Source organism: Ambystoma mexicanum, chromosome 8, assembly GCF_040938575.1.
Source record: "Ambystoma mexicanum isolate Mex_15411 chromosome 8, UKY_AmexF1_1, whole genome shotgun sequence".
NCBI lineage: Eukaryota > Metazoa > Chordata > Amphibia > Caudata > Ambystomatidae > Ambystoma > Ambystoma mexicanum.
The window spans coordinates 332,326,594-332,354,026 of NC_090929.1; the positions used below are offsets into that span (position 1 = coordinate 332,326,594).

Consider the following 27,433-nt stretch of genomic DNA (forward strand, 5'->3'; position numbering starts at 1 on the left):
CTACCACTGCGTCCTGAAGCAAATAAAAAGCAAAGGGGACTGGTTGTTCCCACCAGTCAGGGGAAGAGACTCTCCGGCAGGGAGATCTCCTCTGTCGTCGGGAAGTGGTGAGTCGGTTCCGCAGGGCTCCACCGGAGGTGTCGTCGTGCAGGTCGGCTCAGCGTTACCCTCGTCGGATTCTTAGATCCTGTGGCGACTTCTGAAGATCCAGTCCCAAAAGCCCTGCTTTTATGCAGAAACCCCCATTCATTCAGCCTAGCTGTCAATCAACACATGCTAAGTGGTGAGCGGGGAGGCTCACCACTTGGGCCAATCACTCCAGAATGCGACCAGAGTTGGCAAGGCAACTCGGTCCAGGGTGCCTAAACCCCCTCCCAAATCCCTGTGGTAACCCAGACAGAATGGCACCACTTTGGAGGGTCTCTGTACAGAGCCCGCCAAAAGTGGAACAAAGGGCTCAACCTCTGGTTTAGGAGTCACAGAGACGAAACACAGACGCCATTTTAAAAACCGAGTTCTGGCAGAAAATACCATCCGATAAACTTATTTAAGATAAGTAGACCGGTGGTACGTCAGAGATTAACGAGAAAAAGTATCAATCTCCAACAATGGGACGAATCCCATAGGGTTATGTTCGGGGTCGAACATAACAAGTAGTTTCCACTGCCACCAGCCAAAACTTGACGAGGGGGGACGGGACAGTGCCCCCTCGAATAACATATCCAGGAGTAATCGAATTACCCCTACTAGTACGTCCACAATAAGAGGGTTTGTACTAGTTCTGTTAGTAAATTTAGGTCTAGTAAAGCCAATGGTGACTTTACATGCCCGGGGAGACAGTAGTCAGTCCCCGGGTATGGAGTCTATGGTGGAGGTCCGCTAGGACGCCCCAGTGTTACGGCACGTAGGGTTAGGTGTAACACACATAGAAAAACATATGAGACCCTATGGAGTAAAAGACCCCATAGCCCATAGAACACATTGATATTCAAAGGAATTACACACATTCATGTCCAAGAGTGGGAGGAAAAGAGTCTCACTCTTGGCAGGATGGAAAGAAACAAACTCCAGAAATCCAGCAAAGCTGCTGGGGGACTTACTAGGTTAGGAAATTCAGCCTAAACAGAGAATTCTCCCTAACACCTGCACTGCTGGGGATGGGGGTGGTGGGAGACATGTGTGGGGGCCTGGTGGAGGGTTCCCCTGCACTGCTGGGGGGTGGGGGTGATGGGAGACATGAGTGGGGGCCTGGTGGAGGGTGCCCCTGGATGCTCGGGGGTTGGGGTGGTGGGAGACATGAGTGGGGGCCTGGTGGAGGCTGCCCCTGGATGCTGTGGGGTGGGGGTGCAGGGGGACATGTGTGGGGGCCTGGTGGAGGGTGCCCCTGGATGCTGGGGGGTGGTGGTGCAGGGGGACATGTGTGGGGGCCTGGTGGAGGGTGCCCTGCACTGCTGGGGGGTGGGGGTGATGGGAGACATGAGTGGGGGCCTGGTGGAGGCTGCCCCTGCACTGCTGGGGGGTGGGGGTGGTGGGAGACATGTGTGGGGGCCTGGTGGAGGGTGCCCTGCACTGCTGGGGGGTGGGGGTGATGGGAGACATGAGTGGGGGACTGGTGGAGGCTGCCCCTGCACTGCTGGGGTGTGGGGTGGTGGGAGACATGTGTGGGGGCCTGGTGGAGGTTGCCCCTGCACTGCTGGGGGGTGGGGGTGATGGGAGACATGAGTGGGGGCCTGGTGGAAGGTGGCCCTGGATGCTGGGGGGTATGGGTGCTGGGAGACATGTGTTGGTGATCAGTAGTGCAAGGTGACATGTGGGTTGGCTGGGGGGCATGGCCATGGTGGATGGGTTGCCTGTGGGACATGAGCAGGGGTTCAGGGTAGTCCCCTGTGGTGTGGGCTGCCTGCAGGGGCCGTGGAGGGTGTAGAGGGAACACCTGGGAGGACCCACATGGCCAAATCACGTGTAGCATTCCCCGGCACCACCGAAATACACGTACCCTGCTGAAATCGCGTATGAATATTCCCGCGCACCTCGGAATGCACGTACCCAGGCCAATCGCGTGTGGAACTTCCCGTGCACCCGAAGTACACGTACCCAGGCTAATCGCGTGTGGAACTTCCTGCGCACCCCGAAGTACACGTACCCAGGCCAATCGCGGGGGGACTTCCCGCGCACCCCGAAATACACGTACCCAGGCCAATCGCGTGTGGAACTTCCCACGCACCCAGGAACACACGCACACGCTATTTTTCACACAGCGGGTGTCCGTGTTTGTCGGTACCCCTTTGCACCTCATTTGTCCTAGAGGGCCACTGTATGGACCATTCATCATGGCTGTATATGGGTGCTTTTTGTTAGCGCACATTTTGGCGCACATTTTTTTCAGGCGCAGGGACGCTACCGCCTGCTTTCTTGTGGCATACTTGTTTGGCCCTGTGCGCGTCTTTCACCGTACGCTGGTTTGCCCTATTCGATTCCATGAATACGGGTTGTAGGCGAGCGTGTGGGCGTTGCGCACTTGCCTCCTGTACTTCCCCCGTGACGCCCATGTTTTCACGCGTTTTTCCCCATTCCGAGTGTTACGGCCCGTGTTCCGCCTACTTTTGTGATGTGCGATTTCGCAGTGGCCATGGCGTACGCTGTTGGATGACCTGTGCGCCGGCGTGCTCGGCGCTTATTTTCAGCGCACATCCAATGTTTTTCTCACGCACGGACTTCCATGAATCGATGTGCGCTGGTTTCCCTGCGATTTTCGCACTTGCACTGCGATTTTCGCACTTTTACTGCGAATCGCATGTTTTGGCACCTCTGCACGGGAATTTTCGGCGCACATTAATTCCATGAATCAACCCCTTAATGGTTGCATGTAGTAAGCTCCTAGAAAAGAGAATTCTTCATTTTAAAAGCTATTTTATTGGAAATGTGGGCATGACAGAAGAAACATTGTGGCGTGAACTATTCCATACGGATAGAAGATGTGTGCGAAATGCAATTGTGGGGTATTTAAATAGTTTGAACTTAAAGAATCCCTTGACAAAAACGTAATCACACATTATGTAAGAAAATATCAGGTTTCAGCTTTCTGATGAGGTAGTTCTTGCTTCATAGCTCTGTGGATACCTAATCATGTGATAATTTCCATGGTCAGTATGTTTAAATGATTTTTATTTCTATTAATATCAAATGGTCATAATTTGTCTTTGTCATGAAATTATGCCAGGACTTGTTAATTCCCAAAGGATATGTGGTGTATTGTGTATTGTGTTGAATAACGTTTAACATTTGAATATTTTTTGTATGCTTTGTTGAAAGATCGGATTCTTTTTCTGATCAAAAAACTATTTAAAAAAATATATATATTTTATAGTAAATGGGTCTTATTAAGTACTTACTAAATGTTTGCAGTATGCAGAACTCTAATAAGTAAGCATTTATAATTTTTGTATTTAACATAGCAAGATTATTAATATTGCACCTCCATCATGTCTGCTGCTCACTATACCTATGTTTCTACATATGTACCTTAGTATACTGGAAAAAACTTCATGATTGAATGCTATTTGGATTAATGCATTGCTTAATGCACTACGTACCTCATGATATTTATTCCAATGACACTTTTTTTTATTAACATGACAATAAGAATCCCTTGTACAGACTTTCATGAAAAGTAAATGCACATGTGATGTCATCAGTGATATCATCAATGACATTTGTGATGTCATCTTTGATGTCTTAGGTGTTAGTCTTAGCAGTGCACGGTGGTGGCACGAGTAATGGTTGCTTAGCTTACCATAACTGGCGAATTTCAGGGGGTTTTCGGTTTTACTTGAAACCATAACGTCCCTTTAACAAAGTTTTTTTCACTGAATTTCATAGGTTTTTAGTGGAGCAACTTAACCATAACATTCCTTTAACAAAGTTTTTTTACGGAATTTCATAGGTTTTTAGTAGCACAACTTAACCATAACATTCCTGTAACAAAGTTTTTTCACTGAATCTACATATATAGATAATGTAAATTTGATAAATGTTTACTAGGATGCCCTTAGTTTATATACATATAACATAGAACATACTGAACCATCTACCTGCGCTAGTGCGTCTGATATCCGCAGACCATGCCCCTGTTCGCGGACGGACTCAGACAACATCAACAGTATCCAAAAACTCAGGGGATATCTTACATTGGTATGTCATCCAAAAAAAAAACACTAAACATGTTAAAAAAGCAGCACATAAATTAATTACATTGAATAATAAATAAGAAGTGAAACTGTGTATGTAAGACACGAACAGTCCAATTACATAGCATATGCAACATAGTGGAATATACCAAAACACAATAAATACGCTTCCAACAGAATTACCTCACAGAAATTGCACAGCACAAACCAACAGGACACCTACGCGGCAGTAACAGCAAAACTCAGCAAGAAACTAGTGAGTACACTACATCTATTGTATATATTTATAAACTTTCTGTATTAGGTACACTAAAACTAATATATATATTTTTATACACAGAAATGTCTAGTACTCGGGATGAAATGAGTGAAGACAGTACACCTCTCTATATAAGCCAATTAATAACCATTACTTAATGTGTACTTAACAATTATTTTTTTTAACAGACCATACAGACATTAAAAATAATATACCAAGAGAGACGTTATCCTCTGCAGTGAATGGGGCTAAAAATGGATCTGTTAATGAAAAATGTCATTCTTTTAAAAAACTTTGTGGAAGACCATATAAAATATGGAGGACCAAATAACATATGGAGGACCATATAAAAGAAAAAAATAAATATCACTGTTCCACATGTACCTGTACCCCCTCTCCATGTCCCAGCCAACTAGCCCCAAAAATTCCCCAGCAAGAAAAACTTTATGATGAGACTTCAATCCCTTCCTTTCCTACCATCCATCATGTCCAAACCCCTAATTCCCCTGTTTTTGTATCAGTTTCTGCTTCCCCCTCTCTTTCATAATTTGTATACTTATCTACAATAATAAAATATTAAGTGTGTTGGTAGTATATTCCTCTGTGTCTTATTTAAAAAAAAAGGCAGTTAGGGTGTTCGCGGACAGCGTGGCTGTCCAGGATGTCCTCAATTAACCAAAATGGGGGTGTCCTAAGGACACTATGGGCCTCATTACGACCCTGGCGCTAAGTGGTTAACAGCGCCGTAAAAGGCTGCGGCGCCGTTAACCACTTAATGCCTCACTACGAGGTCCCTTTGCGGGACCCGACCTTAACGGCTGGTCTGGACCAGCCGTTAAAGTAGGGACCCGCAAAGGGACCTCGCAGGCAATTACGGTACCGCAATTTGCGGTACCGTAATTGCCGCCTTCCCCATTCCCATTGAGCCCTATGGGGCAAAAATGGGAATGGGGAAGGGCCATGGGGAAATGGGGAAATACCGCCCCGCTAACCTTGGAATGGGGCGGTATTTCCCCATTTCACCATGGCGGACTTGTTACAAGACCGGCACCAACCATGGTGCTAATAGCGCCATGGTTTAGCGCTGGTGTTGTAATGAGGGCCTATACCTGTTTGCACAGTCCTCAATCAAGATGGAAGTGTCCTTAGGACACACAAGATGTCCGCCTGTCCATAATTAACCAAAATGGGGGTGTAGAAAGGACACTATACCTGTTAAAATTGGCCGTAGTCAAAATGGGGGTGTCCGCACAACACTAAAGATGTCCACATGTTCGTAGCTATGCAAAATAAAGTGTCCAAAGGACATTCCCCTTGTTTGCATTGTCCGTAACCAGAATGAATATGTCCATAGAACACACAGCCTGTCTGCCTGTCTGCAAAGTTGTGACGCACATTTGTTTTCTTCAGGGACCTGAACACTGTCCGTAGAACACCTGCATGCATGCGTAGCACACCCTTGCCCCTTCGAACATTGTGCCTGTCTGCAACTGTCCCACCGCACCTGTGTCGCACTTTTAATTAGTGCAGGGACTGGAACACTGTCCGTAGAACACCTGCACGCATGCGTAGGCCTGACCCCGTGTATTTGGTGTCCTACGGAAAGCCGTCCCATTCACCAACGTGTTCTCAACATCATCATGTGACTGCACCCGCACGAAGGGTAACAAACACTGTCTGGGCCCCCTCAGCAATCCAAGGTATTTTCCTGGGAAAGTTCACCCTTGCACATGTCCCACACTATGTCCATGTCGATATGCATACTTTTTGGTGTTCGAAATGTTCAGAGACAGCGCGGGTGTCCGCGAAGTGCGCCCCAGCACCCTTATAAAAGGCCACACCACAGAGCTGCTCTAAATTCTGTTTTTGGGCTTCCAAGACAGAGACTGCTCCTTGCTGCATTGGATTGCTCTTGCTCTTTGAAACAGCTGTCCCGATAGCATCCATGGCTGCTGCTGGTGCTACTGCTGTCTCAGCAGCACCCCCACCCCCTCCACCACCAACATCTCCCAGAGGGCCTGCAGAGGGGAACAGGCATCAGGATACAGAGGAGAGTGATGAAGAGGATGAAGAAGATGAGGTAGTGGAAGTCCCTACTATTAGTTCTCAATGCGAAACTTGGGTTTGGAGGTTATTTACCCCCATTGATGGAGTACCAAAAGCACGTGCACACAAGGGGACCTGCAAACAATGCAAGATGGTGCTGAGTCATGGGAAACCAGGTTTGTACAGCTATGGTACTACCTCACTGAAGCGACACCTAAAATCGTTCCATGGTGGGGCTATTTGTAAGGTTGTACCTTGCGATAAACGTAATAGGTTGTGTTCCCCTGCAGCATCCTCCACTTCCGCTCCTGCCACCACAAGAGACACTCCTGTGGGGCAGTGCATCTCTCGAGCTGCCTCGCAAGCCATACATGATGCTGTTGATCCTTACCTTTCGAGGGTCACAGTATTGTGCATGTACTGCAACACAGTACTCTGCAGGAGGGAGAACCTTCGAAGTGCTTTTGAGACTGTGGTCAAGGAGCATGAGAAGAACTGCTGCCTACCTGAATAAGGCCCACCCTACATCTTCCTCTGTCCACCTGCCCTTTCTTATCCCCGTGGTTGGTGTCCATTCTTACCCTCCTTTCCCTTCCTTTCCTTGTGTGTCGTGTTTAAAAAACTAAAACAAATATAAAACAAAAACCAAAAAAAAGGCTCTTTTCAGAGCCGCCTTTCACAGTTAAAAAAGAGAAGTGTCAATGAAATGCGCATGGCTCTGCGCATTCTTAGAAGTCTGCGGACTGTCCGCAGACCTCTAAATTCTTTGCGGTGCTTCCATGTCACAACCATTGCACTTTTCGCTGGGAGGATGTGGTGGCTCTGAAAAGAGCCTTTTTGTGGTGGTTTTTTTTGTGTTTCGAAAACTTCAAATGGTCAACACCTACTGCAAAATGGATTGCTGTAATTCCAAAAAAGGTTGCAATGCATTTTGTATATTTTGCAGAAAAATCTGATTTCCGCATAAGTAAAATGCACTCCATCTCTGCGAAAAATGTGTGTACTACGATAGCATAATGTTTTCATTGTGAAAAGAGGACATACCAGCATCTCTCAAGACAGCACAGACAGCCTTGTTAACATTGCGCCTTGCTTTCTCCATTTGTGGACCAAATGAAGAAGAACGCAGCCACATTTGTCTCTGCACAATACGAGATAAAATTACTCTGGAGTTTGGATACATGTTCATGACTTCCCCAAGTCCTTCTTTCATTGCAAATTGCAAATAGATTCCAGACACATGTCCTAAACTCTTCCCTCCACAATGAATATTAATAATGTCTGGATGACACTGTGGGCCTCATTACACGGTAGGCGGTAAGGGTTTACCGGTATTGGTATTTTACCGGTACCGGTAAACCCTACCGCCTTACTACGAGGTCCCTTTGCGGGTTGGTGAATTTAACGCCTGCTTTTTGCAGGCATTAAAAACCAACCTGCAAAGGGACCAGGGAGCTAATAACGGTACCGCAATTTGCGGCACCGTAATTAGCGCCTTCCCCATTCCCATAGAGCCCTATGGGGCAAAAATGGGAATGGGAAGGGCAATGGGGGAAAGGGGAATTACCGCTCCGCCAACCTTGTAATAGGCCGGTAATTCCCCTTTCCACCAAGGCAGTGCCAGTATTTTACCGGCATGGACCGTCCACCGCCATCCGTGTAATGAGGCCCTGTGTCATCAAAGTAGCACAAAGAGGTACCAAATCCAGCCACTTCATTCCACGCACTCCATGCCGATCTGCTTGCACCTCCAACCAACTTATCCACGAATCTCCCAAAATCCAGACAATCTGCTCTCTGAAACACACAGCCATAGCTATCTCCTCTCCTCCCAGGAAAAAGACTTTCTAACAAACTCTCTGCTCACACACCACACCCAGTAAACCCTATTGACCAATCCCGTTCTGTGCTATGTCTCATTTACATCCCTCTCAATCTCAAAAATCCTGTATGTAATACGTGCTGTCCGTGGACAACCGTGGTGTAAAATCTGAGCGTTTGGAATTAAAATTGAAATAGTGTGCCCCATTTCCCCTTTGAGGTTGGCTCTGAAAAGAGCCTTTTGGGGGGGGTTTGCAGATGGTTCAAAATCACCTTTTATTCTGTATTTTTTTGTTTTTCTTTCCTTATTTTCCTCCAGAAATCTTCACATTAGCTTCTCCAAAGCAACCCTTATGTTCCAAAACAGCATGGCATTTCCCATAAAAGATAAAGACATGCCATCTCCTTTAAAGTAATCAAAATGACCAGAGTCAATGTTGTCATTGTTGCAAAAGAGGATGCCAGCTCTAGGCATAAAACATACATGCTGTCACGATGCCTGCCCCCGGAAAGCCAGACTAGGCCCAGCAACCCCGGAAGCAGGCATCATGCCATTTGAGACATGCCCAAAAACCCCAGTTAGGGGCTCTTTGGCTACAGTCCTGGCACCTATGGCGCCAGGCTCATAAGAATAAAGTCAGTCCTGGCGCCATGGGCGCCAGGCTCATTACAGAAATCTTACCTGTTGCAGACCATGCTGCATACCTACCTGATGCACACCATGCTGCACGAAGCCACAAGCCAAATGAGGCTTAAAGGGACTACTTTACCTCAGGGACTCCTTTCCTCTCGGGTGGGGCTGTGGAAGAATACTTACCTGGGACTTCTTCCAAGGCTATTTAAGCCACACCCGGACATCCACACGTGCTTCACGTTATTCTGCTTGCTGCAGCGTAACGCTCACTGTGTCTTCAGCAGCTCCAGTCTTCAGCCACGCCCGCTTCAGCCCTGGAACACCTGGAACAAGAAAAGGAGAAGGAGAAGAGGTCAGAACAAAACTCTTACCTGAATCCTTGATCCAGCACATCGTCGATCTGGAAGAGAGAAGCCTTCTCAGGTGCATTGCCACGCACCTCGTAGAGCCGCGCTGAACTCACCAACCAGGGGCGGCATTCCTTTACTCCATCGCAAATCCAGCATCTCCAGGCCATTCTTCAACACCTGGGGGAGACAAGAACAGATAGGTGAGCAAGGGCAATACAAACCACCCCCAAAGACTTACCTGATTTACCACAGGGGGGTACTCACCTCATCTCGGGTCGGCGTAGTCAATTCTCCATCATTGCCGCACCCCGGCCCCTAAGGGGAAAAACAAGGACAATACAAATCACCCCCAAAGACTTACCTGATTACCACAGGGGGGTACTCACCTCATCTCGGGTCGGCGCAGTCAATTCCGCATCACCGCCGCACTCCGGCCCCTAAGGGGAAAAAACAAGGACAATACAACCTAACCCCAAAGACTTACCTGATTTGCCACAGGGGGGTACTCACCTCATTTCGGGTCAGCACAGTTAATTCTGCATCATCGCTGTACCCCGGCCCCAAAGGGGAGAACCACAATAGACTTACCAGGATCTTACCTATTGCCACTTGGAACTCTTCTGGTAGTTTAAATCCGCAACCTGCAAGGAATCTGGCAGAGTGAAGATCAGATTTTTGAACTCTTACGAACAATTGGACTTAGAGTCAATACTGGAACTCACCAATTCCTCCACGCCAGTGAAGTAACTGGTCGTCTACGCGCCCCTGCGCTCGACGCAGGATGGAGAGCTCTTCTTTCCAAATCTTCAGGTGAGATTAAGAGGGAACTTCAGGAGTGTTCTGTGGGCACACAAGGGGAGTGGGAAGGCGGGTTAACGCTCAGATTAAGGGAGGTTAATTCCCTTTCTCCATTGCAGAAAGATATTTGTACGAGTCCAACAAACGAAGCTAAGTGGGTCTGTCCAGTCTGTCATCTCGGCTCTATGTGTTACTCTGGTGGAAGCAACAGCAGGCCAGTCCAGATCGACGCCCCCCGTGGGAATCAGGTGAGTGTAACAGAACGCGAAGACTACCCACAAATACCCACCTGGGCGTCATGGAGAGCTCGGAAACCGATCAGTTGGCCCAATTATTTGGGGAACTAAGGGCCGAAGTGCATTCCGCCCACCAGGAAACCAATGCCCTCAGGAGGGAATTGATAGTGTCAAAAGAACGAACTGATGATTTGGCCAGATAGCTATTACAAAGCCAGGCTGGACAAACACCTCTACCTGGACTCGGGGCCAGCCCAGCTCCGGTGCCACCGAGTAACCCGGTGCAGATAAACCTTCCTGGAGCCGTTCCTTTGGGTCCACCTGAACGCTTTGCCGGAGACCCTAAAAGGTTTGCTATATTCATGAATCAATGTCGCTTACACTTTTTATGTAGACCTGGAGCTTTCCCAAACAATGAAGCCAAGGTAGCTTTTGTACTGTCATATCTCAGCGGCAGTGCAGCGGACTGGTCCATTCCGCTAGTAAATCAGGATGACCCGATTCTTCGAGATTTTCAAGGTTTTCGATCTAGCATGGAAAGACTGTTCGCCCGACATTCCCAAGGACAGGCTTTGGATAACGAACTTTTATCCTTACGGCAAGGTAATCAGGATCTTTTATCTAACATTTCAACTTTCAATAGATTAGTTGTGGAAACCGAATGGCCTGAAGCCAAGCGAATTACATTATTCCATCGAGGGCTTCGGGGAGAACTCAAGGATGTTTTAGCCCAAGTCGTGAACCCGCCTTTAGACTGTGCTGAATATATAGATTTTGTGGTCCAGTTAGATCACAGACTTCAAACCAGAAAGGCTGATCGAACCAAGTTTGAAAACAAGGTCTTGGTTAAAACCTACGTACCCTCGAAGGGGCTAGATGCCTCAGAACCCATGCAAATCGGGGGGGTTTAGAGGACCCTTCACCCAGAAGGAAAGGGAAAGAAGACGGCAACAGCAATTATGTTTATATTGCGGAGCTACTGGTCATTTCCTTCGGAACTGCCCTGTAAAACCACCCAAGAAAACTATAGGAGCAGCAGACGAAAACCACTTGAAACCTGACTCAGGAAACGATCAAGCCCGGCAAGCGTAGAGGTCAGCTTGCCGAGCTTAAAGAAGGACACTCTGACCTCGCATTTCACCATACCCATGGTCCTTATAGATCCAGAGCAGCCTTCACGCATGCACGCGGTAAAGGCGTACGTAAATAGTGGAGCCATAGGAAACTATTTGGACTACGGATTGGCTTCCAGGATGAATCTACCTCTCACCCGAAAGACCACTACCGATGTCGTCACCACTGTTGATGGAACTGAAATTGCCTCTGGGCCCGTAACTCATTCCACTGCAGAGATGACTTTGCTGGGTCAGGATGGACACCGAGAGGTTATGGTGTTTGATTTAATCAAGGCTCCACAGTTTCAACTGATACTGGGAATCCCTTGGTTGGAAAAACACAATCCCTGCATTGATTGGCGAGAGAAGAGACTAACCTTCACAGAATGTGCTAACACCTGTTACCCAAAGAGAACTCTAAATTCAGTACTGGCCCCAATAATCCCAGCTGCCATACAATTACCTGCTGAATACCAAGACTTTCAGGATGTCTTTCAAAAGGAGCAGGCAAACACCTTACCACCGCACAGATCGTATGATTGTCAAATAGATCTCATACCAGGAGCACAACCACCTTGCAGCAGAATCTATGCCCTCACGGAACCTGAAAATCTCCACTTGCGCCAGTACCTAGACCAGTATCTTGCTAATGGCTTCATCCGCCCGTCCAAGTCCCCTGCATCTTCCGCTTTGTTCTTCGTGCCAAAAAAGGAAGGCGACCTTAGAACATGCATTGACTACCGCGCGCTGAATCAGATAACTATCAAGAATCGGTACCCATTGCCTTTGATCCCTGAACTACTAGACCAGGTAAAGAACGCTTGTATATACACAAAACTAGACCTTCGGGGGGCATATCATCTGGTACGCGTCAAAGAGGGTGACGAATGGAAGACTGCTTTTCGCACCAAGTACGGATTATTTGAGTACCAGGTGATGCCTTTCGAACTGTGTAACGCACCAGCAGCCTTCCAGTTCTTCATGAACAATGTCTTCCGAGAACTCATCGATGTTTGTGTAGTCGTTTACATCGACGATATCTTAGTATACTCCCTATCAGAATCCGATCATGTAAAGCACGTCCGAGCAGTCCTAGAAAAGTTACGCCGGTATAAGTTATACGCTAAACTGGAAAAGTGCATCTTTCACACTATGGAAGTAGAGTTTCTTGGATTTATTCTGACCCCGAAAGGAATCCGGATGGATAGACGGAAGGTGGACACAATTCTTAATTGGCCTTCGCCAAGCTCAGTCAAAGGAGTTCAAAGCATGCTCGGCTTTGCCAATTTCTATCGCAGGTTTATCCCGGACTTCTCACACATTGTACATCCCATTACAACACTATTGCGAAAGAATAAACGCTTTACATGGACAGAAGAAGCCAAGAACGCCTTCAAAGGGTTAAAAAAGAAATACACGTCCGCTCCTGTATTACGACACCCGCGCCCAGAGCTTCCCTACATAGTGGAAACAGATGCATCCAGTTCAGCTATGGGAGCAGTGCTCTCCCAAAAGGATCCCGTAACTAACCAGCTGCACCCAGTGGCGTTTTGGTCAAGAAAGTTTTCGGCTCCCGAATTAAATTATGCTATAACCGACAAGGAACTGTTGGCCATCAAGTCCGCCTTCAAGGCTTGGCGGCAAACCATTACGGTTATCACTGATCACCGCAATTTACAATACCTAAAGGTAGCCAAGGCCCAGTCTTCACGCCAACTCCGTTGGGCATTGTTCTTCGCCGAGTTTGATTTTGTAATAACCTATCGACCAGGTTGTAAAAATGGAAAAGTTGACGCCCTGTCCCGAATAGGAATGGGAGAAACAGAAAGAGCTTTAGAACCTGTACCCATAATTCCTGAACAGAGAATCCTTGGTCTGACATCCATACACTCTCTGGAGGCCATTCAAGAAAAGGTCCATCAACTCTTTGATTCCGATGCCTTACAGGGCTGGGCAAGGAAAGGCCCAGAGTATTCTGTCACCAACAATCTACCTTATTACCAAGGCCGGCTATTTTTGCCACTTGAGGAACTACAGAAACTTGTCATTTCTCATTACCACGACACCTTGATGGAAGGACATCCTGGCATTGCTAAAACTGAAGCCAAAATCAAGAAACAGTTTTGGTGGCCCATCTGGCGAAAAGATGTCAAGTTGTTTGTCATGTCTTGTGGCATTTGCGCTCAAAATAAAGGGGAAAAGAAAAAACCTGCTGGATTATTACAACCGTTAGACATACCACCTACTCCTTGGCATACCTTGTCATTAGACTTTATCACGGATTTACCCCCGTGCAAAGGTTATAACACCATTCTAGTTATTGTAGATCTTTTTTTCTAAAATGGCCCAATTCATTCCTTTAAAAGGAATACCTTCAGCTTCAATTCTGGCCAAGGAGTTCCTTGAAAATGTTGTCCGTCTACATGGCTTTCCTTCCGTGTTAATTTCAGACCAGGGAAGTCAATTTATTTCACATTTTTGGAGGAAGTACTGCCAGCTGGCACAAATTGATGTTAGGCTTTCAACCAGCCACCATCCCCAGACCGACGGTCAAACTGAGAGAACCAACCAGACTCTTGAGAAATACCTACGTTGTAAGCTACATCAATCTGAGGAGGATTGGAAAGACAATCTTTGGATCGCCGAGTATGCATACAATAATTCTGTACACTCAGGAACTAAACAAAAGCCCTTTTTTTACCATATATGGTCACCATCCTCGAACCTCAGACTTAGATTCTCCCCAGCATTTAGAGATGCCTGCGGTGGACCATCTCCACGCTGTTATCACACAAGCCTTTAAAGAGGCAACTGCACATTTACAAAAGGCTAAGGATAAATACAAGAAGGATGCTGATCAACACAAGAGTGAAGCACCGCAATACCAAGTAGGGGACCAAGTATGGTTTGCCACCAAGTACTTACCACTCAAGAGAACACGGACTTTTAACCCCAGGTACTTGGGACCTTATTCTATTAAGGCTATTATTAACCCAGTGGCCGTCAAGTTGGACCTGCCTGGTCATATGCGTGTTCATCCTGTTTTTCACGTGTCTCTTTTGAAGCCTGTGCAACCAGGAACTAGACTAACCACCCCACCTGAACCTATCCTCATAGACGGGGAACCCGAATTCGAAGTCAAGAATATTTTGGACTCTAAAAGGGTGAGAACAAAACTCTTCTATCTCATTATTTGGAAAGGTTATGGTCCACAAGAAAGATCTTGGGAGCCTAGTGACCATGTGCATGCACCTCAATTAGTGAAAAGGTTCCACCAAGAATTTCCAGACAAACCAAGGCCAAGAGGGAGAACAGCTTTAGGAGGGGCCTTGAGGGGGAGTGCTGTCACGATGCCTGCCCCCGGAAAGCCAGACCAGGCCCAGCAACCCCAGAAGCAGGCATCATGCCACTTGAAACATGCCCAAAAACCCCAGTTAGGGGCTCTTTGGCTACAGTCCTGGCGCCTATGGCGCCAGGCTCATAAGAATAAAGTCAGTCCTGGCGCCATGGGCGCCAGGCTCATTACAGAAATCTTACCTGTTGCAGACCATGCTGCATACCTACCTGATGCACACCATGCTGCACGAAGCCACAAGCCAAATGAGGCTTAAAGGGACTACTTTACCTCAGGGACTCCTTTCCTCTCGGGTGGGGCTGTGGAAGAATACTTACCTGGGACTTCTTCCAAGGCTATTTAAGCCACACCCGGACAGCCACACGTGCTTCGCGTTATTCTGCTTGCTGCAGCATAACGCTCACCGTGTCTTCAGCAGCTCCAGTCTTCAGCCACGCCCCCGCTTCAGCCCTGGAACACCTGGAACAAGAAAAGGAGAAGGAGAAGAGGTCAGAAAAAAACTCTTACCTGAATCCTTGATCCAGCACATCGTCGATCTGGAAGAGAGAAGCCTTCTCAGGTGCATTGCCACGCACCTCGCAGAGCCGCGCTGAACTCACCAACCGGGGGCGGCATTCCTTTACTCCATCGCAAATCCAGCATCTCCAGGCCATTGTTCAACACCTAGGGGGGACAAGAACAGATAGGTGAGCAAGGGCAATACAAACCACCCCCAAAGACTTACCTGATTTACCACAGGGGGGTACTCACCTCATCTCGGGTCGGCGTAGTCAATTCTGCATCATTGCCGCACCCCGGCCCCTAAGGGGAAAAACAAGGACAATACAAATCACTCCCAAAGACTTACCTGATTACCACAGGGGGGTACTCACCTCATCTCGGGTTGGCACAGTCAATTCCGCATCACCGCCGCACCCCGGCCCCTAAGGGGAAAAAACAAGGACAATACAACCTAACCCCAAAGACTTACCTGATTTGCCATAGGGGGTACTCACCTCATTTCGGGTCGGCGCAGTTAATTCTGTATCATCGCTGTACCCCGGCCCCAAAGGGGAGAACCACAATAGACTTACCAGGATCTTACCAATTGCCACTTGGAACTCTTCTGGTAGTTTAAATCCGCAACCTGCAAGGAATCTGGCAGAGTGAAGATCAGACTTTCGAACTCTTACGAACAATTGGACTTAGAGTCAATACTGGAACTCACCAATTCCTCCACGCCAGTGAAGTAACTGGTCGTCTACGCGCCCCTGCGCTCGACACAGGATGGAGAGCTCATCTTTCCAAATCTTCAGGTGAGATTAAGAGGGAACTTCAGGAGTGTTCTGTGGGCAGACAAGGGGAGTGGGAAGGCGGGTTAACGCTCAGATTACGGGAGGTTAATTCCCTTTCTCCATTGCAGAAATATATTCATACAAGTCCAACAAACAAAGCTAAGTGGGTCTGTCCAGTCTGTCATCTCGGCTCTAGGTGTTACTCTGGTGGAAGCAACAGCGGGCCAGTCCAGATCGACGCCCCCGTGGGAATCAGGTGAGCGTAACACATGCCTTGGTTGATTAAACACCTAGCAATATTTTGCTGAGGACAAAAAACAGAACTATTGTCCTATACTGCCCTAGGTTCCAAACCAGAAAAAATTACCTTGGCATTTGGAAGTAGTTTAATTACTGCCTGAACCAAGTTTTCTAGATCTTTTAACAAAGATGGGGCACTGGCATAGCCTAAACGCAAAGCACCACAGTGCAGGACAACCACATGTGGGCTGTTAACCTTAGCCATATCTTGGCAAACTCCTACCATTGCCTCCAAATGGAAACCAGGCACAGTGCTCCACAGCACCTCCACTCCTTTTACATCAAAATTGTTTCCCACATTCCTACATTTTGCATACTGCTCCAAACCATTCACAAACATATCTCCAAGCACCACCACCCTGACTTTCTCCACCTCTGCCATCTTCACTACACACAGTCTCTCTCAATACGAAGCGGAACCTCAACAACTGATTGGCTAATCCTCAAAATACACTCCCATTTCATGCTCAGAAGCCCCGGATGTGGCATGTCCTGTCTGCGAACATCTGTGCTGTCCGCGGAGCACGTAGTAACACTGGGGCAGCACTTCTACCCTTTCCACTTCACTCTCTCCACCATTCCCTCATTGGCTACTGTTAAGCAGTCACACAACCATCCACCAATCACATGCAAGAACTCTACATCTAACTCCATCACAATTCAGCACTTTAGATGTACTGTTGATCATTCCGAGTACAATTGCTCTGCGACTGCAAAGCACCTACAGCAACTACTAGTAAACTCTCCAACATTTCTACTTGCAGATTCATGCACATCCACATGCATGAACACAAAGTACAGGTATGAATATTTTTTGCACAGTACATCATACATGCCAACATTCCGACCCACCTGGGAGGGACATTTCCTCCGAAAAATCGGGAGACAACATTTGTGTCATAAGAATGCATTGGGCAAGGATGTATTTTCGGTGGGAGAATGTGAAAAAAATAACAATATTATTCACAGAAAAATCGGGAGTCTTCCACCGAAATCAGGAGGATTGGCATGTATGGTACATGTACATCTCTTGCATAAATGCATATAACTAGAGTAACTGCCACTTACCCTGTGCAACCTGTAAAATAAGCTTACTGTCATTTCTCCCATCTGCTATGATCAAGTGTCACTTGCAAAGTTGTCTGCTCTCCAAATTTGTATTTACCCATATTATTAACTGCAATGTGCAAACTGTTATTTTCTTCATTCATTCTATAATTTCTGTAACCACTGCCACGTATTTAACCACATTTCAACCATTATAGCATTTGATGCATTATAGTGCATAAGATGTACATACAATTTTGTTTCTATACATTCTGCATATTTCACATACATTCTATCATTTCAACCACCGCAGCATAACACACCCATAGAAACAAACACCTACCAAATTACCACAACCCAAAAATATAATACATCCACCTCAAAACTATCCACTTCAATTAACATTCTAAAAAAGAATTACAAGAAACGCACAAACTCTTCAATACATACCCTCTTCACCCAATGCTCTTCTGACGACCCAAAACCAACATCATACTAAAGTAAAATACCCAGTAGTGAGCCCAGTGTTAGTATGTCCGAGTGTTTGTATGTCCGCGGACAACCGCGGTGACTGCGGACACGGCAAACACATCACGGCCTTCTCCCACCTAAACAAATACAGCATTTGACTCATCTCTTACTTCCCCACCCTCTCCAAGCACTCATACACCCCAACAAACTCCCCAAAATTGGCATTTTTGTTTTCCTTGTTGCAAAACGCGCGAACCTAGAAAATAGCTTTTAGTACCCAGGTCCAATGGGCAGGGCTACTAATAGCAAATCCCCTCACGGGAGGGCATTACTGAGTCAGGTAATGCCCCGGGCCTTCTTTAACTATGGGTCCCAGGGCATTACCTGACTCGCTAATGCCCCCCAATCCCCAGCTCAGGGATTATTCCTTAAAGAATCATTCCAAAAATGTGCAGTCTGAGGGGGCCCGGGCATACCTAGATATCTTCAGAATTTCGACCAAATCCGTCACACAAGTCAAACGTTATTAGCAATTTATTATTTCGGGTTTCCTATAGGAGTCTGACTCAACTTAACTATAGGGCAGAATAGCCGCCCTATAATATATATACACATATATATATATTACACGCCCATGGTAGTTATGGTTAAGTTGCTGTTTCCATAGGAAGAGCCCTTTTTGGGCGGGTTATAACTCCGCTCTCCCTGGACGAATCCTCACCAAATTTTGCAAAAAAAAAGTATACGGGCCACTCTGAATTTTTTTGCAAAGTTTGGTGATGTTTGGTGCAGGGGGAGAAAAGTTATAGGGGGGGGTCCCAAAATGTCTTTTTTCCCATAAAGTGAATGGGGAAAAACTTTGCGCACGTCTACAGGTCAAACCGTTGGATGGATTTTGACCAAATTTGCGGCAGGGGCAGGGGCTTGGTCCCGAAAGCGTGCTTCTGTAAATTTGGTGCCAATCGGTCCACTAGTTTCCTTTAAAACGACTAAAGAATATGTCTCAAAAAATTAGTGATATCTATGTCCGCTCCGCGGTCACACTTCCCTGTTCGCTCCGCGGACAACATATCGATTGGCCAGGAGGGTGGCGTCGTGACCGCAGACACACAACGTATTCGAAGATTGGCTGCAGAGAGCCATGATTTGCATCAGAATGTGTGGCTGAGCCCGACATCTTGGATCCAAAGACAGCGCAGTCGCCACCAGAGGCAATATGCTGTTTCGGACATTGTTTTGCTCTCCTACAGTGCTTGGGGAGGTTCACAGAGTAAGAGATGGGTTAAATATTGTTCTTGTTTGGGCGGCAGTTGTTAATGATGTATTCGCCACCTGAAATGCTGGTTCGGAAACTGCTTTGATGTCCTACAGTGCTTGGGAAGGTTCAGCGAGTATGAGATGTCTGCAAAAATGTACTTGTTTGGGCGGTAGGTGTCAATGATGTATTGTCTATGCCCGCCTGGTTCGTGATGTTTGTACGTGCAGAAAATGAGTGGACTCATAAGGGTAGTAATTCTGTCTGTGGTGTTTTTAGGCACCTTGAGACTGTTGTAAGGACACCTGTGGTGTTAGCGCCCATTGCAATTGAGTAAATGTCGTTATTATATTATTTTTGCCTATGGGTGTGCCACTGAATAGGACGTTGCCATGGGTGTGCCATGCTGCGGAGGTTGTGGCCCAGGCCTAGAGTCTTGGATGCATGGCCGTAGGCCATAGGCCGAAGGCCATACTTCCAAGACTGTAGGCCCAGGCCACAACCACCGCAGCATGGCACACCCACGTATACACCTGTTCTATTGATTGTCGATTAGATGATTGTGGGGAGTGTGTACAGTCTTGGGTGCATGGACGAAGCACTAAGTCATAAGCACTGGAGGTATCAGCCACTGCACAACCATATACTGTAATATCTATGAACAGCTAGGAGTCTAGCCTCTGGCCAGAACAATTGAGGCATACCGCACCTATGGATATACCCATACTTACACACATCACTCAGGTGGTTGTGGCCAGGATGCAGACTTTTGGATGCATGGCTGCAGGCCGTAGCCCGTACGTCTTACTCGTAAAACTCTAGGCCCTGCCCAGATTCAGCACATCACATTACAGGAATGCATTCACCCATTCTATAGTTTAGTATTCTGATGGTTTTGGGGAGGGTGTACAGTCTTGGGTGCATGCCCGAAGGCCATGCACCCAGAAACAACCTTATAAGCAGTGCTGTTATAAGCCAATGTACACCCTTACAGGGAAACATGTATGGAGAAATGTAGAAATCAACTTTGTATGGTCCCCCTGCAATCTTTAAATAATGGTTTGGTGTACGCGGACATCGTCAGACCCACATACAAAACTAGATAGCATTGTACTGATCACATTTATGTAATAATACTACAGAAGGTCACCATTGAGGAGTTTGGAATGGGATGTGTGAGCACAAAATGAAAAAGTTAAGTTTTCTTGTCTCCAAACTCATACGTTTCATTGCAACTTTGTGTTCACTGTACCACTACCAATTAGTGCGCATGGGTTGAAATGTTTTTGGAACAATATTGCCGTGAGACTGCCGTTCTAAGTTTTGAAAACTAAGGCCACCATCTGCACTGTTTGCTGGAAACAGCGACTCTGGAGGTGTATGCAAGTAGAGGCTCTCATAATTGAATTGCAATATTTTGTTGCAAACTAGGAATTTTTGTGCCTTCTGCATGAAGGTCACATGAGTTGTTTTTTTGGTTGAACGCTCAATACACCCGCGCATCTGAGTGATTGTGTAAGGGGTTTTGTTTTTTGACCTTGAGCGAAACTGAAACCTTACATGAAATTCAAGAAATGAAAGGGTCCAAAAAAATAGCACTTGATAAGGTTATATTTTAAAAAGTTTGTTAGGGACATGCAATATCAGTCCACGAGGATTCTCTGATGCAAATACATTGGTGTCTGACTTGCAGTTCCAGAATGGAGGCAGTACATATTATGTAAGTTTACCACCCTTTATTTTTCCATTACCGAAACTATAATTGTGCCAATATAAGTGACATGTTATGTTTCTACGCTGTTACATTTCTCCCCCAATATTTCCAAGTGCACAGATTTCCCATTTGTAGGGTATGCGTACACTGCTCCTTCTTTAGCATTGCTATTTATTAGTTGCAACGTTATGTTTGTGCACATAGGTTTGTGCATCAGTTTGCACGTTCTTGTGGTCTTCTTTGAAATCACAAGCCGTACTTTTCCTTACGCTGTCCATTCATTTTGCTTTCCTGACTACACTATTTTCTTTCTGTGTAGTCGGTATTTTTTTTCTCTCACTGCGCATGCAGATTCTCGCTGTTTGAACACTATTGCCATAGTAACATATGGTCATTAGAAACATTTCACTAAAATGTCATGTTTGAACGCTTACATTTCTGTATTACTTTGTCACTTTTTTGTGTCTTCTTGTAAAATATTTTTGGTACAGGTTGGTTACTGACACATAATTTTTGTAACGTTTGCCCCCCAGGTATATATTGCCGTATTGTCCGTGCTATGGCTTTCAGATGTCGAGTGAAGGCTTTTTCAGCCGTCAAATACAACTGCTTGTGAGCGGTTTCCTGTGTATAACAATTATGTGGGACAATACCCTAAGCCCACTTTGTCCGTACGCTGAACTCACTACTCAGAGCAACATACCTTCATTTATGGTGCTGTAGGCTCAAGGTTACAACGCCTTCTTGAAAATCACTGTGAACAGAAAGTGCCTGCTTTATCAAAGAACTCATACGCTTTCTATGCAAAAAAAAAAACAATATGCTTTTCATATTTACCTTTTGCAATGCCCCTCTATCAACCATTGTTATCATTGCATTCACAATGGGATTACTCCAAACATCTCTGACAGTTTGTTGTTAAATAAACCTACTTTACAAACTCTAAAATGTTTACGTTTTCTTTAACAATCCACTCTATTATTTGCAAATGTAAGATATTAGGTTGTACGTCGCTGTATGTTTATTTACAGATTCTGCGTCACGTCACGTATTTGTGTTTTTTGCTGACTGCCATGGAAAGGGAAGAGGGACTATGTATGAAATAACCGCCTTCTATTTCTATGGTGGCCATCTTGAAAAAGGATTTTGTTTTGTAATCCGACCCCACAAAACGGCCCCGGATTCTAACAAGTAATCCTCCTTTTTAGTAGCACCCGTTACTGCGTTGCAAATTTACACTATTACTGGCAAAGATTATTGCGTCTATGTATTTTATTGACAAATATGCAGTACTTGGAGTGTATGTAATTTTTTTTAAAATAAATGTATTTGCACTGTGAAAGGGCTCGATTAACGCAATGTTTACTTTGTGTACGGGTGGCTTTCCTTTTTGAAACACCAGATAATAAGGCAATGTGCGAACGTCAATGAACAAAGAGCCAACCAACAGTAATATCGGTCGGTAGATGTTCGGCGACACATTTTGTGTGTTTCTTACTTGCAAGGCAGCGGCACTGTTTCTTGTGCTTCTTCATTACAGCAGTAAGATCAGTACAACATTTTTCTATTCACAAGTCGCTGTACATAAACTGACGTACTAAAAACCCTTAAAATTCACTCGAAAAAACTTTGTTAAGGGAACGTTATGGTTAAGTTGCCCTACCAAAAACTTGTGCACTTTACTAACAAACCTTTTCAAACGTGCCATTATGGTTCAAAGTAAAACCAAAAAACCCCTGAAATTCGCCAGTTATGGTAGGCTAAGCCCAGGACATCAAAGATGACATCACAAATGTAATTACTTTACAGACAAGGGGTTGTGAATATCATTTTGGCAAAAAAACATCAGGGGTTATGAGGACATAGCTAATAAACTACATACTTCATCACGCAATGAATTGTTGTAAAGAGAATTCTATTGCACTGTTCTTTCTAGTACAAGAACCTACGCATACAGAAATGTAGATATCGGTTGCAGCATACCCCATAGAGGTGCTAAATTTGCACTTTGAAAATGTGTATAGTAAAACCATGAATGCTTCTGTATCAGGCTTTTCTGGTCTGTGAAACATGTACTCAGTTGCTAACAATGCATCACTTACTACATATTTGTGGTAATACACACAAAACATAAATAGACTACAATGCAGAAAAAATATGGGGCTAAAATATAGAGAGTACAGTAAGGAAACAAGAGGCAGTATCATTAGCAACTGTGTATAATCTACGTGATTGTATGCACATACAAAAATGAAAGCTTTGTTTCAGGCCTGCTTCTTCCCCTATATATGGACTTCATACGATGCGATTAAAATGTACGGCACATATTGTCAAGAAATGTGAGGATAGCAATATTTATAAATGTAATACCTTTTGCGAGTTAAGTTTCCAACTGTCAGTAAATAAAACCGCCTGGGCTAGATGTGGCTGTGAGCAAAAACGATAGGGCCACACATGTGATGTCATCAGTGATGTCATCAATGACATTTGTGATGTCATCTTTGATGTCCTGGGTGTTGGTGTTAGCAACGCACAGTGATGCGGGCAGTTATGGTTGCTTAGCCTACCATAACTGGCGAATTTCAGGGGTTTTTCGGTTCTACTTTGAACCATAATGTCACGTTTTAAAAGTTTGTTAGTAAAGTGCACAGGTTTTTGGTAGGGCAACTTAACCATAACGTTCCCTTAACAAAGTGTTTTCGAGTAAATATATATATATATATATATATATATATATATATATATATATATATATATATATATATATATATACATATATAAACTGAGAGAGACAGCGTTGATCCAAAAGAAAACAAAGAGTCAATACCTTAATTGGACTAACAAAGCAATTTATTTGCTTATTTGCAAGCTTTCTTGGTATTTCACCACTTCTTGAGGAAGGGGGAAGGGATGTAATGAAGCCTTTGAAAAACATTATAGCATTACAGCTTAAATAGCGACTCTTGGAAATCCTTGTTTATTTATCTATGTCTGTTTGTGAACCTGTGTCAAATTAAAAACACTGTGAACAAGACTATGCCGTTGGGTGCTCCGGACTCCAGATGTGGCACCCTGGGTTGACCAATGGCCTACTATTAGGGCCACACTGTTTGGCATTCTTACCCCCCACTCTCGGTGTTACCCTAAATAATAGGGAGGGCTGGTTCCTGGCTGATTGTGACTGACTACAACTACTAGAATTCACTGCAGCAAGAATGTTTGGATTTAACCAGTGCAAATCGGTGTACATGACATAGCACAACAAGAGACAAGCACTTCCTCAGAAAGATTCAAGAGACAGACAAAGTACCAACGGATGCACTCCTGGCCACATAGGAAATCACTGCACTTAAGTCCAACCTTCTTCCTGAAGATGAAATACACATGCCAGAAATGTGTGCAAAAAGTGAACACCAAGATTGACACCCTAACCACAGCTCTCACATATCGAATTAGATTCATACCCACACACATCTATTTCTGCGTCAAGTGAAGAAACCTCTGACAAAAGACTGGAACGGCTAAGAGCAAAAAATGGCACCTTGATTTGCTAGCCTTTTCATGGTGGACCTCGAACAGGAGGTCTTACGAAACAATTCCTGAAACCACTAACATACCTGCTTTACATTGATGCCATTTTCTTGATTTGGACAGAAGGCTAAGACTCTTGAACAATTTGTTGAATCACGAATGGCTTCCACTGTTATATCACGTTCACCAGGGAATACTCCAAGAAGAGCATTCATTTCCAGGATACAACCATCTTGGTTGGAAGGAACGTCCATCTAGAAACAGCTGTATTCAAGAAAGCCACTGACCGGACAATAACCTTGCCACACTCTGTACATCCTTCTTGCAAAAGAGTCACCCAACCAGACAACTCGACATGGAATTTAATTGTGCATTGAAAATACCCAGAGACAACTTGCTACAATACAGAGACAGCAGAGAGACAGCACGCGGACAGAACAAATATCTTTATTGATAACTGAATAAGATTGATAAGGACCTAAAAGCAATTTTTATCAGTGATGTTGAGCTGAGGAACATCTCCAAAAAAGCTCTGCTAATTGAATACAAGCAACCAAGAAAACCGAGCACTGGATCTGTCATAACAACCCAGCGGAACCGAACAATACAGATGGACTATACATACAACTGCAGATCATCCAATGTTCTATACCGCATCCCATACAAAAAAACGCATGCGTGGGAATTATGTGGGGGAAAACTGAAAAGGCTGCATGAAAGGAAGAACCTGCATGGATACACCATCTCAAAACACGAAACAGAACCAGCAGTGTTCGACACTTCACACAGGATGGGCACACACTTCACACAGGATGGGCACTCATTCCAGAATCTATCAAGATGTTTTTAAAAGCTAGCCTCTCAAATACCACACACAGAAGGACTATGGAGCACACGTACCGGAAGATGCTGAACCTAAAAGACAGTGGTCTGAACATAGATATGGGTTTTATGACACAATATAGCCAACTTTGAACCAAGGTCCAACAATGCAAACACATTAACAAAGTCAGAAGACACCCCTCCAGTACCAATTCTCACCAACAGATGTCAGACACTACTGTTTGGGACTCCTAATGCGTGATATGGAAATCTTCGACAGATAAGCTCAAATGGGTGGCCCACATGACCAAGCATGATACATGCTGAGATAAGAGTGGACACAGCACTGTTAAAACACGAGTAATGCATTTTGCATTTGCCACACTTCATAAAAGCAAGCAAACCATTCTGAAGATTGAGGCATAGTGATGCATCAGTCTTCAGAACAGGTTCAGTTTCAGTTGGTGTAGTCTGCAATAACATTGGAGACTGCGCCAGTTAAAGCTTGAGAGCATGCTTTGTAGCGCTGCATTATATACCAGCCAGGAAACCTTAGCAGCTGCATTGGAATCACAGAAATGTCCTGTTACAATATAGAGGCTGCAAAACACATTTTTAGACTTTATGTCAGGAAAATGCCACACTGACCCTGTTTCCTAAGTATGGGCCTCATTACACGGATGGCGGTATTAGCACATGGACCAAGGTGCTTGGTCCATGCCGGTAAAATACCGGCACCGCCTTGGTGGAAGGGGGAATTACCGCCCCATTCCAAGGTTGGCAGGGCGGTAATTCCCCCTTCCACCACTGCCCTTCCCCATTCCCATTTTTGCCCCATAGGGCATAATGGGAATGGGGAAGGTGCTAATTACGGCACCGCAATTTTGCGGTGCCGTAATTAGCACCAAGGTCCCTTAGCGGGTTGGTTTTTAACGCCTGCAGGCGTTAAAGCACCAACCCGCTAAGGGACCTCGTAGTAAGGCGGTAATGGTTAACAGTCACCGTTACCATTAACGGTGACCGTTAACCATTACCGCCATCCGTGTAATGAGGCCCTATGTGTTTTAAAAACTCTCAGTTCAATACACCTTTTAAAAAAAATCAGTAATTTTAGGAAACTGGCGAGCCCCACCTTAAGACTGCCTGGGCCTAACTTAATGATTTAATGTGCAAAAGGACTTTTTTGTTAAATGCAACTCTCAGAATGTGTATTCTTTCCAAACCCTTATGTGTTCCCTGCCTCCTGGATGTTTATGGCAGTTTAAATAAAACAGCAATTCCAGACCCACATTCCATGCATACTGTTCCTTCAGCCAAAGAAGTTTAAAATCTTTCTGTTTTTCTTCGTTTTGAGAAAGATAGATGCTGTGGCTTTCTTTTACAAATCATTTCACTCTGCAACATCTGATGAAGACATCCGTGGGACTTCAAAAAAGAATGCTTTGTTTCATCGCTGCATAGTATTTTCCGTAAGCCCAATAAAAGGTATCATAACCCTCATCTTCTTTTGTTTTAGCCACAAACACGTGAATTGACCCTCTTGCACGGGATAGACACAAAAGCGCTTGGAGGAGAAGACCTCCTGATCATAAGGCTCAAATAGCTGGGCACCAGAGTGCACCCTACACCCCACCTGTGTGGAGAAACACATATTATGTATTTAATGTGCCATGTGGACGTTTCAGAAATCCTCACCTGCGTTTCCAGCTGTAAATTCTGCAAATGTGAGTTTGTACTTCTCGGATTCTGAAGCTATTCGGAATGAGCTATACTTGGCAAAATGATGAATGTTGTCAAAACCTCGAAGATCAATGCGAAGCTCATAATTTCCTGTTAAAATAATGATATGTTATGTAAATAGGGTATAACTATGCAAAGAATACTGATGTATGGTGACCTCTTACTGAGGTCTGCTATTCCAAGGACAGAGCAGAAAGCAATCACCATATAGGTTATTTTTGGGGTTTGGGGATACATTGTACTGCAGTCTTCTGCTCTTGGACACACAATACACCCTTTTGTTTTGAAACCAAATGGCTGAATGGAAGTATTCATCAATGCAAAGGGTGTGAAGTATTGCAGAGTAGCCTTGTGATCTTGAGCAACAGTTTTTTCTGAGCTCTTATGCTGCAATTTGAAACATAACACACAACACTGAAACCTCACCCACCATTCCAAATGACTCATCTTGCAAATGGGGCCCAGCTTCTTCTATCAT

The 27,433-nt window shown here is 45.2% G+C and overlaps 1 protein-coding gene across 1 annotated transcript in view; it reads right to left on the reverse strand.

Moving 5' to 3' along the window:
• Positions 1 to 27,433, reverse strand: part of LOC138471899 (ficolin-1-like) — a 499,560-nt gene that overhangs the window by 237,475 nt on the left and 234,652 nt on the right. The window contains exon 9 of the mRNA XM_069609760.1: positions 26,911 to 27,045. Coding sequence (XP_069465861.1) covers positions 26,911 to 27,045 — 135 coding nt within the window. The remainder of the gene's footprint in view (positions 1 to 26,910; positions 27,046 to 27,433) is intronic.